At 39.9% G+C, this 20052-nt stretch overlaps 1 protein-coding gene across 17 annotated transcripts in view; it reads right to left on the bottom strand.

Annotated features, from left to right (window-relative positions):
• The window catches only part of Hdac9 (histone deacetylase 9), an 855384-nt gene that overhangs the window by 190615 nt on the left and 644717 nt on the right, over nt 1-20052 (bottom strand). For 16 of the 17 annotated variants that reach the window (XM_060367035.1, XM_060367042.1, XM_060367053.1 and 13 more), the window contains one exon: nt 284-391. The exons of the other annotated variant lie outside the window; for it this stretch is intronic. In XM_060367035.1, the coding sequence (XP_060223018.1) occupies nt 284-391 (108 nt within the window). The remainder of the gene's footprint in view (nt 1-283; nt 392-20052) is intronic. 17 annotated transcript variants of the gene reach the window in all.

Raw genomic sequence — 20052 nt, forward strand, 5'->3', positions numbered from 1 at the left:
ACCAAAGTTTTGCTCACCATTTCTATGGTCTTACAAATAGAGGAGTGTTCTCTGACTACAGACCATTCTAGAGAGAAGGAAGTCCCTTCAAGCAGGACAGTAACCAAATTCACAGAGGCGTTCTGCTCACACCTCAGTGGCCATCTCCTTGCCCTCCTCCCTTTGCCTTCTTCCTTTTATTAACACCCCTCCCACACACACACATACACATTTCCCAAACAACAACATCTCTGTTTCAGCAACTTCTCTGGATTTCCCACACTTAATGCAACCCAGACCTCACCTTCAGCTCCCCCGAGGCCACTTTGGAAGCCAGCTCAATGACACAGCCAACAGCCATGCGTGCAGCACCGGACGTGTGCAGCTCATTCCAAATGGTGTCACTGTCCACCTGAGCAAACAGTCAGCGGGGTCCAAAGAAGGAGAGAAAAGGATAGGGGAAGAGAAGGGAGAGAAGAAGAGGGGAGGAGGGTTTGGGGGAGGGGAAGAGAAAGAAAAAGCAAATCTGTGAGGAAGGGAACAGCCTTTGTACAATAACATTGGTCTCCTGTCCTGGCCAGCTGAAAAGCCCTTCTGGACATGGCTGTGCTTATGCTTTTTCTCTGCACTAACTTCTCCAGTGGAAACACATTCCTGCCATGCCTCACTGCCATTCCCTGTTTAGATTTCTCATTACAAATAGCATTACATAGGCCAGATCTGGCTTAGGTACAGGCCCATGAGAAACCAGGCACCAGCAGTAGGCAGAGCAAAAACCAAGAACACTTACTTATACATAAAAATCGGATTTGCAAGTGGTGGAGAAAATACTGTTCCGGCTGAAGGTTTACCGGGAGCCAAAGACAAGTCTTAGGCAGGTAGCAGTAGCAGGCCATGGGTAGAAAGCAGTAACCGCAGCTCAACCTCAAGAATGGAAGGGATGTGAGGAGCTCACACTCAAGACATCAGCAGAAGCAGACTGTCAAAGGGATCTGGTTCACGATGGAGAGGCTTAATTTGTCCAGGATGGGGACTGTTTTGAGCCTGGCTTCAGTACACACTGTCTTCTTAAAATGCCCAGCTCCTTCCGTACTGGAGTACCAACATGGACGCACATCCTAGCATGCTCATAAGAAGCTGTTGGTTCCTTTCTACACATGCAACAAGAACATATATAGTGAGACTATTGAACTTGCAGGAACAGTGGTTCTAATTATAAAATGTGTTGCACATTGTATGTGTAAAGCAGCTCTAAGTATTGAAACATCAGCATCAGAGGACAGGCAGCTCTGACCGTAGAGTGTGTAAGATCATCTGAAGTCTTAAAACATGAGATAAATGTTTGTGAACACAAACATCTAGCCTTTGTAGATGGGCCAAAGAGTGGATATCTTGTGAAAAACAAAGCTTTTGCTTTAAAAAAAAATTAAGACCAAATCTAAGGCCCAGTCACATGAAAAAATAAAATAAAATAAATAAAAACAAGGCATATTTACAAAGTACTAATTGGTCTCCTGAGGGATGTCACATATTTATTCTTTTCTTGTGTAGTCACTATTGACTTAAGCCATGGCAGGTTGTCAACAACAGAACCAAAATCACAATCGTTTGTTCTCAAGAACTACTGGACACACAGGTATTTTATGGATGCTTGAGGTTCTGGCCCCTTTCCAAACTGCTGGTACCCCAAGTTGTCTCTGAGGAATGAAGAAGCCTGAGAAGTCAAACCATGCAGACAAACACAAATACCCAGGTGAAAAGTAAGGTCGTCTGAACAGGATGCTTGTGAAGAGAGAAGCAGTAACGCCAGTGTGTCAGGGGAGGCACCATGGTTGTATTACTGACTATGGGTTACACTGATTAAATCCCCAGGGCCCTGACTTGTTTATTCGTGAAAATGTCTTTAGTGTCATCTGATAGCTCAGAGATTGGGAGCACATACTGTTCTTCCAGAGGATCTGAATTCAGTTCCTGGTAACCACGTGGCTTTTTACACAGGCATGTATACACATGCACATACATATACACACACAGATATAGAAATAAAACTAAATCTGTGAATGATTATCCCAGGCTGAATGAGGATGTGATGAGCAAAGGGGTAGCTACTCTTATTCCAGCTACTGATACACCTTTGTAACAGCAAGCACAACCAAGAACTAGGAGGTGCTTGGACACTGTGCCTCAGAGAGACATTTCTTAAAATATGTTGAAAGCCCTCATTTAGAGCTCAGAGATGTCTCGAGAGCTTTCATAAGACGCTTTTGAGGGACCTGTGCTTTCTATAAACATTCAGCTGGCACTGGAGTCAACCTTTTAGCTACAGCTGCAGTATCTCCTCAAGAGTGAAGAAGCCTACTGAAAGAATCGACCCTCTTAGAGAATAGCATCATGAGGCACATGTATCACGCCTATAATCCCAACACTCAGAGAGGCAGAGGCAGGTGGATCTCTGTGAGTTCGAGGCCAGCATGCTCTACAAAGTGAGTCCAGGACAGACAAGGCTACACAGAGAAACCCTGACTCAAAAAAAAAAAAAAAAAAAAAAGAAAGAAAGAAAAGAAAAGAAAAGAAGAAGCCTCACCTTTTCACTGAGTTATTTTTTTTCACTGAGTTATTTAAATACATATTTGAGATTCATGAGGCTATATTCTCAGCACTGTATGTTGAAAAATAAATCCTGGGATTGACTTTGCGTTATATAGTTTACAATCAGTTTTTATATGGCTGCACACCTTCTGGTGTCATAGTAAGGTCTAGATTTTGAATTGAATGAGATTTTGAATTGAGAAGTTAAACAAAGACCTATCCCTAATTTAAAAAGCCCAATCTGGTGACTGAAATACCACGTAGATCCTAAGCGCCTTGTTTGTTAACTCTGGAATATATTCAAGCATTACTTATTTAAACACACCTATTGCTATATATTACTTATTTCTATATACCCCAACTCTAGATGGACATTTCCTTCTGGAAATGTTAAATTCTCCACTGGGCTAGAAATATTAGTTGTTCCTTCAACTTAGAAAATTGTTGGATTAGCCAACAATTTAGCCACGAGGTTAGAAGACCTTTACGCTACCACAGATATTCTCTGTGAAATCCACCTGCCTGTCCATGCCGATTCTGGCCCCTGGAAATATTGTGTATGGATGATAAGTGTTCTGTATCTGTACTATCAGTGTTAGTATGTAAAACAGTAGTAGTGACAGCTTTATTTTGATATTATTCTGTCTTGTACCTAAAGTGAGTTGCAGTTTGGAGATTTTTTTTTTTGTAGTAAACATATGGTTTTTGCTTTCAAAGCATGATCAATGGATTTTTTTTGTTTGTTTTTGATTTTTTGAAATTTATTATATATTACAATTTATTCACCTTGTATACTGGCTGTGGCCCCCTCCCTTGTCTTTTCTCCGTCCTTTTTCTCCTCCCATGCCCCTCCCCGAGTCCACTGATAGGGGAGGTCCTCCTTCCCTTCCATCTGACCCTAGCCTATCAGGTCTCTTCAGGACTGGCTGCATTGTCTTCCTCTGTGGCTTGATAAGGCTGCACCCCCCTCATGGAGAGGTGATCAAAGAGCCAGCCACTGAGTTCATGTCAGAGACAGTCCCTGTTCCCCTTACTAGGGAACCCACTTGGAGAGTGAGTCTATGGGCTATATCTGAGCCAGGGATTTAGGTAATCTCCATGCATGGTCCTTGGTTGGAGCATCATTCTACTCAGGGCCCCCCAGGACCCAAATGCAATAGACATTGGAAACAGGAGAGGACAAGGAACAGGACAGGAGCTTACCACAGATGGCCTCTGAAAGACTCTACCCATCAGGGTATCGAAGCAGAGGTTGGGACTCATAGCCAAACTTTGGGCAGGTACAGGGAATCTTATGAAAGAAGAGGGAGACAGAAAGTCCTGGAGCAGACAGGAGCTCTACAAGAAGACCAAGAGATCAAGGATTCTTGAGATTTTATGACTGATATCCAAAGTTTTGCTTATCTCCAAATACACCCTCTTTTGGGAATCTATAGGATTTCTTACTCATTCATTTACTTATACTTAAGTATATAGGACATTTATGTAAGAACTATGTGAACCTATGTTTTGTGTACAGTTTATAATTAAATGGTAAAAACAAGCAACTTTGACAGGTACAATCTGACCACTGACTTCTGTATGAGTAGATTTCTTTCACTTAGTGATTTAGCTTTGATAACAAATTACAGGTTGGATAATTTACATAGCACAAGTACTTTTACCAAAGTTAGTTTTGGGTCTTGCAGATGACTTTCTGGGATGTCCCGTCCTTTAGAAGCCTGCTTATCATATTGGGTGAGGAACCATTTTTTTCTAATTTCTAATTGCAAATAATTAACACATAATGCTTAATTTTGATGGAGTTTTATGGATAGACCCCAAAGAGCTTGTTCATAATTATGAGCGCATTCCGATGACATCATGTTGCAAATGGTGTTTCAGGATCAAACCAGCTACCAAACACGTCTCACATGTATTTTCACATCTTACAAGAGCTCCCACAGAATAATTAGACACATGGCCTGGGAACTTCTCTACCACTCCTGCCTCTAGAATAATACTCATATCTACCTCCTGCCTTTCACAATGGTAAAATGTATTTCCCTCCTTTCTCTTACAGAATGGAGAAACTGCCAACCCAGTAGTCCTTCATGAATGGCAACACTAGGAGGGGCACTTACTTACACATGCGCACTGAGATTTCAGCTACTACAGAATTTCTTGACATGGATGGTTGAGCTCACGAACTGATAACGTGTAAGCGGTATCTGGGGGCTATCATGGAGGAGAAAAGAGTAATATATTTGAGATGGAGCCATGTTCAGAGTTAGGGCCTGAAACTGACATAATGAAATAATGACAGGGCCAGAAGTTGGAAAGTCTACAACTGTGCAGTCTGGGGCTCTAGCTTTTGGAAGCTGAAACACCATGACATATTTTGCAGTCAATGAGGGGTAAAGTAAGATGCAATAGGAAGTCCAGCAAAGGAGGAAATAAATTGAGGCAGAGCAGGGAGCTACACTGGTAACCACATTAACTTGTTGGCAAAATCTTGATGAGCTTATTAACACATGTAAGACAGATCCTAAAAACAGAATCACTGTATTTAAAAAATATTTGGCTATTTTTCTTTCCATGCATATGAACTACTTTATCCATCTGCCAATTTATTTATGCTTGAGTATGTGTTTGTGCATGTGTGTTTATGGAGCATGCGTGTGTGTGTGTGTGTGTGTTGTATGTATGGATTGTATATATGTATTAGGAGTCACTAATGTGGACATCAAAAGGGAGATTAGGATTAATATAAAGAAGATGTAAAGAGACATCCAGAAAAAAATAGGCACTAATAGGCATATAAATTAAAAGTTCATGGCAAAGAAAGATTTTTCCCCTAATTCCTCTCTATATGTGAAAATATGATTGCTTCTCCCATATCATCTATGTTAATGGGTTCTGTTCTCTGCTTTCCTAAATGATAGCATAAAAAATGGTTTCTTCCATCCTATGACTATCTGATACCTAGCTTGTGTCTTAGGTTGTGTATGAGAAATTATAGAAGGAATAAAAATTTTAAAGATGTCCTTCTGGTCCTGAGAGATTATACACAAGCAGGCACAAGGATATAATGGGGGCAGTGGGGTAGGGAGTAACATGGGAATGAATGAGACAGCCAAATAAATGTTCCAGGTAAGATCCCAAAATGCTTATAAAGACTGTATTCATGTTCGGGACATTGCAGTGATGTTTATACTGTGGATACCACTTGATGGGAAACCTGTGGAATGAGGTCGAACATCAACCAAGGCTCACACTGATGCATTTCTAAGGTATGCTTCCTGTACAATGGCAATGGAAAACTCAAATGCCCAGGATCAACTAACTACTTTGAAAAAGTCTGCAGAGTGAACTAGCTACAACTTGCATCAAACAGAGTCCAAGACAAAATCAGGGATCCCTAATAGGAGCTGAGCTGAGGTTGCTAAGACAGGGGCTCTGCCAAACTTCTAGGTTGCAGAGAAATCAGAAATCAGGTATCAGTTACCAGGTAGCTCAGCTTGGAACTCAGGAGACCAGGAATAATCAGGTTGGGGTGGAAACCAGGGTGTTCAGAGAACAGTATGAGGACTCAAGGATTCCCTGGGCACCCAAATATTATGTCTGCAGAAAAGTCCAAGAGACCGAGCTATTGCTTCAATAGGCTTAAACCAATCATAACTGGGTTTTAAACAGAATTTTTATCTGAGAGGAGGAGTTAATAAGTAGAAGAGACTGACATATTATTCATTGGAAAGGTCAGTGTAACCGGGAGAAAGTGGAGAGCCCACTTGGCACTTTTAAGGTATAAACAATCCTGTCTTGCTTTCCTTTTCAGCTTTGTTATTTTGAGGCACGGTGTTGCTGCTAGTGTCTGGATGGCCTAAAAATCATAATTCAGGCACTTCAGGCTCCCAAGCACTGGGTTTGGAGGTGCTTACCACAACAGCTAGCTTCAGCTATTGTTATCAAGGTTATTTTCACACCATTGTGCATCGAATCCACATGTTCAGCAAGTGCTCTACCATCAAGCTACACCCTCAACCTCTACTCCTTCTCAAGGACAGGAAATTACTTGACTGGATATCAGGGGAAAACGTCTACCCAGGTTCTGAAAGGAACCTCTAAAGGCTCTTCTGTATATACATTACCAGGAGTTGTTTTGACATTTTAATAAAGAGTGTGTTTTCACCTCTGACATATTTCCTTGAATCAGTTGTCATGTCAACGTGTGGTCCAAAGTATTTTATCAGAGAAATGGAGAGGGGCTATTTGTTGGGAAAGGGTAGAACTATGCTTTTGGGGGAGAGTCCTTTGACCTTGAACCAAGAGGAAGGTTTAGCTATCTGTTGGGGAGGCATGGGTACAGTGACAGTATCCACCTTGGAGATGTAACTCCAAGTAAGGAAGAGAGACAGAAGGATGAGGTGAAACCATGGCTTGACAGGTCAGAAGAGTGTTACAGTGACAGAAATACTTACAGTAAAAATTATAAAGGGTAAAACAGTTACTATTTCTAAAAAGAGGGTGGCTTAGAGAATACTGGTATCAGTCTTTAAGAATGTGCCCCGATCAGAAGAAAAGACTTCTCTTTCTACTTCTCTATGGGTCTCAAACCTAAAAGCACCTGGCTCAGAACTCAGAATGTCACTCACTCATCAGCAGTGGTCAGGCAATAAAGGAAAAAGGCATAGAGAAGGAGATGGATGGAAAGCCCTGCATTTGAGCCTGCGTGCACGGTTCATATCCAGCAGTACTGGAAGCTCTTAAAACAAGTAAGAGAATGCCATAGGTAAGACATTCTAGTAGGAGAAGTAGTAAATTCCAGTAAAGAACTAAACAACTGCTTTAAGAATCAGCCACAAGCCGGGCATGTTGGCCGTCACTTAAATCTCTGCACTGGACAAGAGCAGACAGGAGGACTGGGGTAAGCACAAGGCTGCCAAGTTTACAGTGAAACAGCCTCCAAAATGGGGTGGGGTGGAGCACTAGCTGTTAAGAACACTTCAAGAGGATCTGGGTTTGATTTTCACCACCCACGTGGCAGCTCGGAACTGCCTGTAATTCTAGTCCCAGGGGATCTAATGTACCTTTCTGGATTCCATGAATCAGAGTAACAGGGATGTATTTATAAAGGCAAAATATCCTATATGGATATGCAAATATATTATACATATGATAAAATAATAAAGAAGTGGGCCACCATATCGCAAACATAAAAAAAAAAACAGAAATAAAGAAAAATACATACATAGCAAACTAACTCAGCCACTCCCTAATATCATCCTTATCTGAAAGAGTAACTCTATCAGTTTTCAGGAAATGTGCGATTTGAGGCTACAGAGTTACAGTAAGCTTCCTTATGGAGCCTGGAGAGTTGACAGGTACTTCATTCACTCAGTCACAGCAGAACCCAGTCAAGCAAATGTATCAGAGCAAACTAGTATGGATGGTTTATATTTTCAACGTTTTTTTTTTTTTTTTTTTTTTTTTTTTTTTTTTTCATTTCGCCTCCTCTGAAGTTCTTTTGTTCCTGCTGTATGAAAGTAGAGAAGGCACCAATCACGGTGGTGGTTGTCAGCCAACAGGTACTGAGAACTTATGATGATCTTTGAAGTGTATAAATCTTCTACCTATTTTAGCTTGTAAGATTTCGAGCCATCACTGAGGTAAGCACTATTATTGAGCAGATTCCTAAGCAAATTGCATAGAGGTGTTTCTACTAATAATTAGTGAACGTGCAGGAGACTGAGAAGACTGGATTGCTTAACCATAATCATTAGGATAGTAAAATCCAAAAACAAAACAAAACATAACTTATTAAAGCAGATTCTGATCACACTGAAGAATCTAAAGAGTTCCCTAACTAAACACATTCTCTAATACTCATACAAGTATTTCATGTTTAAAATAATTTAACTTTGCCCTGTCGATACTACTAAAATATTTTTTAAAAAATCAAAGTTTTTGGCCAGTTGAACCTAAACCTGGCATATTTCAGTGTTCAATAAAGGAACATGGAAGAACTCTGTTACACTATAAAAAGACAAAACTGTCAAACAATAGGTATATAAGAAGAAGTGGGGAGAGGATAAAGTCAAAGGCAAAGAACAAAATAAAAAAAGACCTATTTAAAAATCATTGAAAAACTTCTCCAATATAATAAAAGATAGTAAATCAAGTGTCAGGAAGCATACAGAACCCTAAAAGACAAGACCAGAAATGAAGTCTGTAGAAGTTGTATAATAGTCAAAACACTAAATGAACAGAACAAAGAAAGGATATTGAAAGCAGTGAACAAAAGAACATGTCATGTGAAATGGAAAACTAATCTTAAGGAGCAGTCTTGCTAGGCCACAGAGGAGGACATTGCAGCCAGTCCTGATGAGACCTGATAAGCTAAGGTCAGATGGAAAGGGAGGAGGAGCTCCCCTATCAGTGGATTTAGAGAGGGGCAGGAAGGAGATGAGGGAGGGAGGGTAGGATTGGGAGGGAATCAGGGAGGGGGCTACAGCTTGGATAAAAAGTAAATAAACTGTAATTAACATAAAAACTAAAAATTTAATTTAAAAATTGAATTGGAAAAAAAAAGAATAGTTGATTTTTTCTTTTCTTTTTACATTTTTAAATGAATCTTTGTGAGTTTCAAATCATGCACCCCAACCCAGCTCATCTACCCTTCCCTTTGTATCCACCTTCTGCCCTTGCAACCTCCAAAAGAAAATTAAAAAACAAAACAAAGCATTAAAGTATGTTGTTTTAGATACCTAATAAAACAGTGTCAGATGAAAGGGGAGGAGGTCCTCTCCAATCAGTAGACTTGGAAAGGGGCAGGGAGGAGATGAGGGAGGGAGGGTGGGACTGGGAAGGAATGAGGGAGTGGGATACAGCTGGGATACAGAGTTAATTAAATGTACCTAATAACAATTTTTTTTTAAAAAAGAGTATGTTGTCGTGGACTCTGTAGTGTGTCACAGCGTGTCCCACAGCACACCCTCTGACCACACATCTTCACCTGCAAGTATTTATTGCAATGAGTCTGGCTTGGGATCTGTGGCTTCTGCTACACTATCAATACTGGATCCCCGTCAGGACTCCTGTGAGACATCCTGTTGCTGCCCTGTGTCATGGAGAGCCTGCAGCTTTGGATCTGCAGGACAGGCCCTTCCATGCACTCCAGCAGTTCATAGATGGGGTAGATTCTGGGGTGAACTAACTCAAAGTCCTGGATCTAGGCCTGGATGGTAGCTTGACATTGAGAGGAATAGCTTGTTATGAGTAGCTTGCCCTGCCATATGAGGTCATGCTGAAATCCCAAGCCATACTGCCACTGAGGGTCATGTCTGGATCTGTGGCCATGCAGCTCCAGGGGTCTGTGTTGATGTCTGTGACTCATATTATCATCACTAAAGACCATGTGGACATCCCTGAACTAGTATGCCATCTGGGACCACAATTGATGTCCAAGGTCTGTGCAGAGCTAGCTTCATCCCTCAGTGGCTGTAGCACTCTGTAGAGCTGGTCTCACATCTCACCAGCCTCAGCACTCGGGAGAGTAGGCCCTGCACCTTGACTGGGCAGCACAATAGTGCTGGCTTTGGTGGCATGGGAGTGGATGAGCTGGCCTGATGGCATGAGATCAGAAGAGCTGATCCTGCCCCTTGCCAACTGCAGTATTGGGTGAGTTAGCTGTGCCAGTGATGGAGAGCTCACATTGATGGTATGGGTGAGGGAGAGCTAGGGGGCTGAGCAACTCAGCTACCACCCAGGCCAAGATTCAGGACTTTGAGATGGTCCACCCCCAACATATACCTCATCAATGAACTACTGGAGTGTGTGAAAGGGCCGGTCCTACAGATCCAGGGCTTCAGGTTCTCCATGACACAGGGCAATAGCAGCCGGTTTTTCAACAGAGATTATGAAAGTCATGAGGTATTAGACCAATTTTATGCAAGCTATGATAGACTACAGATGACAATCCAGACTACTGTATCCAGAAAAAAATATCAGAAACAACTGAAAAAGAAACAATTTCCATGATAAAACATATTAAATGCATTTATAATCACTATGTTAGTTCTATAGAGAATACTAGAATACTTAAGTGTGAAGAAAAAGGTTAAACATGCTCAAGAAAGGACAAGAAAGAAATAAAAAAATTCTAAAACATTAAATCAAAATAAGAGTACCACAAATAGAATACCACAAAGCAATAAAATATCAAACAATATAGATTTTTCAACAATAAATCTTGACATTAATGGTCTCAACTCCTTAATAAGGAGAAACAGATTAATGAACTGGATTGGAAAACGGATCCATCTGTTTACAGCCTAAATGAAACATGACCAATGATACACACACCACTTTATTGTAAATGGATAGAACAGAATAGTTCAACCAAATAAATATGCTTCTGAAATCTCTGTGTGACGAGTACTCTGACACCAATGAGAGTAGAAGAGAGATCTATTCCCTGGTAGAGAGAGAGCCTGAAAAACTTTGGTCTCAGGTGCAATTTGCATTTTCATTTTATATTCCAAAGGCACAAGGTGGAGATAGCAAACAAGCAACGAAAATTCCAGAAGCATATATGGTGGTTAGCTTGGAGGCTTTTGCTTTACAAAGGCATCTGTTACAGTTGGCAGGTGCAAGCTTTTCTGGTGAAGTTGCTGAGAGCACCAGCCCTAGTATGCTTCAGATGCTTTTCCAGGTCATTCTCTCCAGGAAGCAAGGTGAAGTCATTCTTAGCAATGAGCAGTACAAGTGGCACTGTAAGGAAATCCCTAAATGAATCAATAAAGCCAGCATCTAATAATTGTGTGTGTTGATTTTAAATCTTATTTTACCTTATGACTAAGAAACAAGCAGGCATAGCTATTCTAATATCTAACAAAACAGACTTCAAACAAAACTAAGCAGAAATGTTAAGAAAGGATACTTAATTTTCAGTAAAGGAAAAACCCATCAACAAGATATCACAATCCTAAACAGATATGTACTAGCCCAAGAGCACCAATTTCATAAAACAAACTAACAAACAAAAAAAAATATTATTCTATTTAAAACCACAGACAAAGCCTAACACAGTGAGAGTTGTTGATTTCAAAATCCCACTCTATATCCCAGACATGTCATCTGAAAATAAACTAAAAAGAGAAACTCTGGAGTTAAATGACATCATAAATCAAATAGATTTAATCTATCTATAGAACATTCTACCCAGATACTAAGGAATATGCATACTTGTCAGCAGCCCAGGGAACTTTCTTCAAAAGAGATCATGTATTAGATAGAACACAAAACAAGGCTCAATATAGAAAATCTGAAATCATGTCTTGCATTTTATCTAACGATAAAGGAATAAAGGTGATATCAACAACAGTAGAGAAGTGAGAAAGTACAAAAACTCATCAAAGCTACTACTGAAACAAGATTGGGTGAAGAAAGAACACAAGAAGGAAAACTTAAAATGTATAAGTTTGAACTAAGATGAAAACACAATATACCAAAAGCTATGGGGCACAGTGAAGGAAAGTATATAGCATTATGTGCCAGCATTAAAAAAATAAATAAATAAATAAGTGAAACTTAATGATGCACATGAAGGCCTTAGAAAAAAAAAAGAAAAATCAACAAACCAAAAAAGAACATATAAAGAAATAATTAAAATTAGGGCTGAAATTAATAAAACAAATGAAAATAATCACAAAAAAAATCAATGAAATAAGTTGGTTATTTGAAAAAATCAATAAGATTGACAAAGGGGAGGATTCAAATTAATGAAATCAAAGATGAAAAGGAAGAGATTACAACAAACACTGGAGAGATTCAGAGAGTCAAACAACATACTAAAAAAAGTATAATCCATCAAACTGGAAAATCTAAAGGAAACTGATGGATTTTTAGTTATATGCACTGTGCTAAAGTTAACTGAAGATGAAGTCAATCACTGAAATAGACCCATAATTGCTAGTTAGATAGAAGCAGCAATTCACTTAAAGAGCCCAGAGCCAGATGGATTCAGTGAAACATTCTACCAGACCTTCAAAGAAGACCATCAACAGTTCTCAAATGATTCCACAAGCGTGAAATGGAAGGGAGATTTCCTGTTCTGTAAGGAAATCCTGAAACAAAAACCAAGCAAAACCCCAACAAACAAAAAAGAAAGAAAGTAATAGGTCAATATCTTTGATGAATATAGATACAAACATTTATAATAGTATTCTCACAAACTCAATTTAATAATACATCAAAAAGATTATCCATTATGACCAAGTCACCTTCATCCCAGAGATGCATGGATGGTTCAACATACATAAAATTGTGACTACAATCCACCACATAAGCTAAAGAACATAGACTAGAGAAGAGAAACCACATGATCATCTCATTAGATGTAGGAAAGGGTGTTGACAAAATCCAACATCCGTTCATGCATGGTAACAGTCCTGGAGAGACTAGGAACACACAGGACATATCTCAACATAAAAATGACAATATACACGAAGCCGCCAGCCAACATCATCTTAAATGAAGAACTGAAAGCATTTCCATTAAAGTCATGAACAAGTTAAGGACACCCATGCTTGTCTTACTCAGTTTTCACTATAGCGATAAGAAAAAAGGCACTGCAAAAAAAGATTTGAAGGAGATACCAGAAGATGGAAAGAACTCACATGCTCATGGAATCTTAAGATTAAATTTGTGAAAATGGCCACCTTATCAAAAACCATCTAGATCCAATGTAATCTCCATCAAAATTCCGATACAATTCTTCACAGAAAATTTTTAAAAACTCTTAAATTTTATATGGAAATACAAAGGACTCAGGATAACAACAACAAAAAAAAATCCTCAACAACAACAACAAAAACTGCAGAAGGTATCACCATTCCAGGTGTCATATTATACGTTAGAGCTATAATAGTAAAACAGCAAGACACCAGCATGAAGACACACAAGACAATCAATGGAATAAAATTGATGACCCACATATAAATCCCACCTAACTTTTGATAAAGACACCAACAATATGCACAGGTGAAGAAATGGTTCCTTCAATAAACAGTGCTGACCAAACCTTGTAGCATCATTTAAAAGACTGAAACTTGATCCTTAGCTTTAGCCCTGTACAAAACTCCAACTCCAAATGAATTTCAAGCTATGTTTGAAATCAATGGCACAGCAAAGTACTTTCTGAACAGTGCCCCAATAGTACAGATATTAAGACCAAAAGTAAATGGAAGTTCATTAAACTAAAATGTTTTTATGCAGCAAAGAACATCAGCACTCGAGAGAAGAGGCAACTTGCAGAATTTGAAGTAAAGTTTTCCTGCTATGCATATGACAGAAGATTAATATCTAGACTATAAAAAGACCCCAGAAAACTAAATATCATGAAGACACACAAATCAATTAAAAATGGGGCATAGAACCAATCAGTTCTGAAAAGCTGAAATACAAGCCAGGTGGTGGTGACACACATCTTTCACACCAGCACTTTCGGGGTAGAGGAAGGCAAATATATGAAATATATGAATCTGAGGCCAGCTTGCTCTACACAGTAAGTTCCAGGACAGCCAGGCCAGGGCTACCCAGAAAAATCCCTGTATCAAAAACAAAAACAAACAAACAACAAAGAACTAAAAATGACAGAAAAACATTTTTAAATGTACAATAACCATAACCAGTACGAAAATGCAAATCAACACTATTTTGAGACTTCATCTTACTTCATTTAGAAGGGCCAAGATTAAAACAAAAAACAAAGCCCATAAAACAACCCCGCCCCAAGTGTCAAGTGTTTACTGCTAGTAAAGAGTGGGAGATTAAACTGCTGCAGTCATTATGAAAATCAGTGTGGAAGTTCCTCAAAAAGCTCGGGGTATATCTCCCACATGATCTACCTATTCTATCTTTGGGCATATACCCAAAGGAGTCAAAATACTACCAGAGAGATATCTGCTTATCCATGTTCATGGCTATTCTGTTCACAATTACCAGGAAATAGAAAAAGTCTAGATATTTGACTGACGAATGAATCATAAATATCTGATATATCACACAGTGGAATATTATGTAGCTATTACAAACATGAAATTATGAAATTCCCATATAAATAGACAGAGCTGGAATCAATACTTCTTGCGGGGTATCCAGATTCAGAAGGATAGTCATCACATTTTCTCTCATTTGTAGGTGTTAGCTTTGAATCTTCAGATTTGTGTGTTTCGTTTACAGTTCCTACAGAAGCCAGGACATTGCTAAGGGCACACGAGGAGGGTCTTTCAGTGGAGAGGAGCTTGAACTCACTGGAAATATGTCTAGTAACGCATGACTATGCAGAAGAACAGAGAAGGGAAAGCTGAAATAGTGTGGTTGGCCAGAGGGTTCCACACAGAAGAGAAACGATGGAGAGAAAACTACCTTCTTTCGATTTTTCTGATTGCTTTTTGAGAATTTGCTTCTCTCTGCGATTTGCGGAGTACAACTGCGGTGGCTGGTCTTGGTTGCAGGCTCGACATACCTGAGTCGCCATCAGATGGGACTGTGGTCATGTCTGGGGGTGGGGGTGGGGGGTTCGTTTTTTACCAGCTGGTGCAGAAGGGCCCAGCCCACTGTGGGCGGTAACGTCCAGCATCAGTAATTATCAAGAAAGTGCCTCAGCCCCTTCTCAACACAGGTTCCTCTCCCTCAGTGACTCTAGTTTGCGTTAAGCTGTCGAAACTTTAACCAGTGTGAATGGGTCGGATATAACACTTGAAAGGCCACAGCTTCTACTGGTCCATCAAATTCTACTGTGAATTAAGACCATGAATTAGAATGGTATAAACTATGAACCAACTCAAGATTCTTTTAAGGACATGAAATTGCCCCAGCGCTTCTTCCTCAAGTGTCTGGGATTCTCAAGCCTTCTGGACAAGTGCTTAGAGTCCTGGGGTAGTTATTTGTCTCCCCCCACTCCCCGACTCATTGTGAATTTAACCACATCAGAATGGACAACAAAATTAAATTGTGACAGCAAGTGCACAAAACAGTGCACGTAGACTGTCTAAGATTTGCTAGCACTTTCCTTGTTCAGTAGGCAATGTACCAGTCTCTTAATTGATGTGAACAATTTAACATAAAAAATAATAACAAGAAATAATAAAACTATGAACCTCCTATCTCAAGGCATTTATTCAAGTCTAGAAAAAGAATAGTCTAAATGTTAATTAGCCTGTGATGGTTGTCTTGGTTGGCTGACTAATTTAGACGCACTGGGAACAAATACAGAACTGCACAGGGGTCGTGGCCTAAGAATAACAGTGTTCAGATGACTGCTATGACCAGGCTGTTTCCACCCATATCACTTACTATAAGGCAAACACTCCGGGTACAACAGTGATCTCAGATCCTAAGATGTCTATGCTGTCTAAATGGGCAATCGTGATTGAATTCCAAATAATTTTTATGTTAAGGAAAGGATAGCATGGTATTTCATTAGTAGTCCTAGCTGTTATACTGTCAAATGCAAAATTTTAATTATTAATATTGATCAGAATTAACTTTTTAGAAGTTCGCGGAGGCAGGCTAAAACAAACCTAACTGTCTTGAGTATTTGTGTTGTTTACTTATATCCAGCTCTTCATCGCTTATTTATTTTGCAATGCTGGGGTTAGAAACCAGAACATGGCCCATGCTGGGCAAATCCTTTACCACCTAAGTATTACCCCACCCCTCGGAATGCCATAATTTACCAAAATTTAAAAGCTCTAAAGCAGAGAAGGCAAAACATAGCTCAGATGAACTAACTGGGTTGCTTCCGGTGTCGCCAAGATCAAAGCTTAACCCAGGAGACTCCCCAGGGTAGGATATTTGGGGAGCTGACCTCCAAGTTCATGAGGTGTGCTCAGGATTTTAGCCTCTTCCTCAGGCTGCCACCAGAGAACAGTGTGCTGAATACAGCACAACCACAAAAAAAAAAAAATTAAGGTTTTTATTCTGTCCTTATTTTGTCTACCCCATCCTTAGTTATGTAGAAATTATAATCTTTTGTAAAAGTATTGCTGCATAACATGAGAAAACTAATCCTAATAAACATGTGTCTTTCAGGATGTAGTGATTTGAGAAGCCTCAGTTTCACAGAGAAAGGACTCCCAACCACCCTCCCCCCCAAAAAAAAAAAAAAAAAACTGAGCAAAGAAAGAATCTTATTTTAGTAACAGAGACACAAAAACAAGGCAGGAGGACTGTGAAAACTGCACTTGAGGTACTTATATTTTTAAGTTAGTCCTAAGATGGCTACTTCACTAAAGCGTATTAGAGAGAAAGGATCTAGAGCTTTCCAGACCACACCCCTCCCCAGGACTTAGAGACATTATCAGCTTCAAATGCACTTTCAGTGCAAATGCAGGGAATCCTCCTCTTCCTCTCCAGTGGTCGCATTCCTAAGATCAAGAAAAAAATGGAGGCGATACCATCCCCATCATAACGCTTTAAATTCAGCAGAGCATGAAGTGGGTTTCAGAAAGTGTGATGCAATCCAGGAGCAATTAAGTACTCAAACAACAAACAAAAATAAACAAACAAAAACTGCCGCTCAGAAATTTGATTCTAACATTGCTTTCTATTTAGCAGCACATCAAAGAACAAGAGTCGCCTGTGATGACGCTGGAAGCCAGAAACTACCTCCAATCAGAAAGCTCCATGTTTAAGCAACACATGGCTCTGGTTCAGCAGGAGTTTCCTGAATGAATGCCGGCCTTTGCAGGCTCTCCAAGCGCTCCACCGCTGGCCCTGGAAACAAAGCTAATGGTCTGCAAAGCCGCACATGATAGAGATTAAGCTACCTGTCCTGAATGGATGTGATGGTATTTAAGCTGGAAAGGGAATGACTCAGAGGAAAAGGAATTCAGGCACCGGCTTCTTTGTAGAATCCAAATGTGGCCTGTTGGTTTCTTTTGGAAATATTTCCAGAGTTAAACATAATACTACCGTGCCCATTAACAAAAAGGGTTTCCGATGAGGTAGGCATAAATAATGTGGTACACAATTGCTGCTCCGACACCCTTGAACGTTTCATCCTGCAAGCCAGGCAAGGAAACTCCTCTCCAGGCGCTAGGCAGTTCAGTGAGCCTTGGCTTTTCTCCTGGGCTGCTAGGGCCATGGGCATGTCTGAATAATTGAGTTTAAGCTTAAATAATGATCAGATGCCCTTTGAAACCTACTGACAGACACCAGACTCAACAAAGGAGCAGAGGCTTTTCATCACAGTAAAGACTTTGTCTTTGGAGGCATGTTATACAGTTAGCTGCAAATGAAATTAAGCATCTTTTTAAACTTTTGCATTCTCCCAGATAGTGTAATTCTTTTAAAACATCTCTTATGAGCCAACTATATCTGCACAGAGCATTTTGGTTTGGTAATGTACAAAGTAGTTCCAATGCTTCAGATTTTTAAAGTAACTCTGACTTGGTTTAACATCTAAAATACTGCTTTTACACTTTTGACTAGCTTATTCTGATTTAAGCCCTATATATTGACTAGACTGGCAGGTACAGGTCAAATTTTTCTTTTCTTCCTTTGCTTTCTCTCTCTCTCTCTCTCTCTCTCTCTCTCTCTCTCTCTCTCTCTCTTCCTTTTTTCCTTTAGTATTTTTGGTTAAAAATACCGCTTTGTTTCATTTAAAGGATATTTGAGAGGCTTACTATTTTTCTATCCTGAACCCTCCACTCTTAGAGCTAGATTCAGAAATACTAATAGTTTTGTTTCTGGCCATGAAGACAGAGGAGTGGGAGTAGGGAGTTCACAGAAAGGAAAATCTAATTTATTAGCAGAATCAGTCGAAGATAATTAAGTCAACTATATTGTCCCATAAATAGCTTTGGGCAGAATCTCACAGGGCAACGGTAATGCTGGGGCACTTCCTAAGTGCTGAGTTTTACCTATCTTAAGACTATAAAGTCTGTAATTAGTTACTGTTGCAAGAGAAGAAACTGAGCTTTAAAGAGATTAGGCAACTTAAACATAAATAGCCGGGATTTTCCCTAAATTGTGTCTTGGTCACAATGTTGTTTGAATACTGCCTTCCTCTCTGACACTTAACTCCCTACTGTGTGTGCATTTGGAGACAAGATCTTTGCAAAGTTCCATAAGGTTGGATGTATCATAAGTGTGTATTGCAAAATGACTGACTTCTTTATAAGGAAAGAGACACCAGAATGCACACATATGATCAATCAAAAGAATAAGTGAGGGGCAAGGACATGGCTCCCCGACACATAGGGCAGGAGCCTTCAGAAAACCAGGCCTGACAATACTCTCATCTTGGACTTCTCACCACTGGTACTATGAAGAAGTAACTTTCTGCTTAATAAACAGTCTCGAGTATTTTGTTACAGTAGCATTAGCTAGACTAAGAGAAAGGTGAACTTCATATATGTTTTATTCCTGCCCCCCCATCCTTATTAATATGATGCCATGACAGTGATTATAAGTGTCCTAAGCATGAGGCTGTGGTTGACTTTTTCTGATCATCCCATCTTCAGGACTTGACACACAATAGAGACTTAATCAATTCTGTTAAGAAAATGACTGTTGAATGTGAAGAAAGTGATCTAATGATCACTTTTTTTCTGGTTAGGATTTCACTGCAGTTTAAAAGCTACAGGGCATTTTTAAAACATCTCTCTCCTGCTCCGGTCCTACAACACATTTGTGATGTAGAGGTCTCTGTTCTGGAGTTAGTGCAGCTGGGACTTCAACTCTCACTTGTTCGTGCTTTGTGTTTCACTTGTATGTCACGTGACAGTGGCTTTTCACTACACCACCTCCACCACACAGTGCCTGCATATCTGGATACCCTACTGTCATGCATCTTCCATAAAATTCCTCTTTCCAGGATCTATTCTTTCAAAGGAGACAGACTGTCTAGAGCATTAAGTCAAAGATCCCATTGAGGAGCTAGTGGGAGTCTGCTATGTGATCTCTGAAGAAGAAAAAATAATCTTTGTAAAATCTTAATTTTAAATAAGGGTCATGGTCATGTTCCGTGTGAAGCCTAGAAAGGATAGTTGTTCATGTCTTACTTTGCATCTTTAGCAAAGGACCAAGGCCTAGAGGAATTAAATAGTGTAGTGGCTCAGAATTCTGACATTTAAAGTAGGTAACCTTCATGGACAGCGAAGGCCTTACCAGAACGCACTTGTGAGACTCGTGGCTGTCTGGTCCCATCCAGGCCTGCTAAACTGGGCTCTGCACTTTGGAAGCAGTGGCAATTGGAGGCTTTGGATCCAGATCAGTAATTCATAAATCAAGACCCCCTGTGCTTCTGTACCCTCACTGGGGTTTTTTGAAGACAAAGCCTATTGTCTGTTACCCTGGATTGCTGTTTCCATAGTGTCATGATTTTCATGGCAGACCATCTGATGTGTCAAAAGTCAAGTCAAACCTCAAGGACATAAGCCAGCCAGTCCAGAGCACATGCACATGCATTTGGTCTCCTTTCCAACACCCTTCTGC

Source organism: Meriones unguiculatus, chromosome 1, assembly GCF_030254825.1.
Source record: "Meriones unguiculatus strain TT.TT164.6M chromosome 1, Bangor_MerUng_6.1, whole genome shotgun sequence".
Lineage (NCBI taxonomy): Eukaryota > Metazoa > Chordata > Mammalia > Rodentia > Muridae > Meriones > Meriones unguiculatus.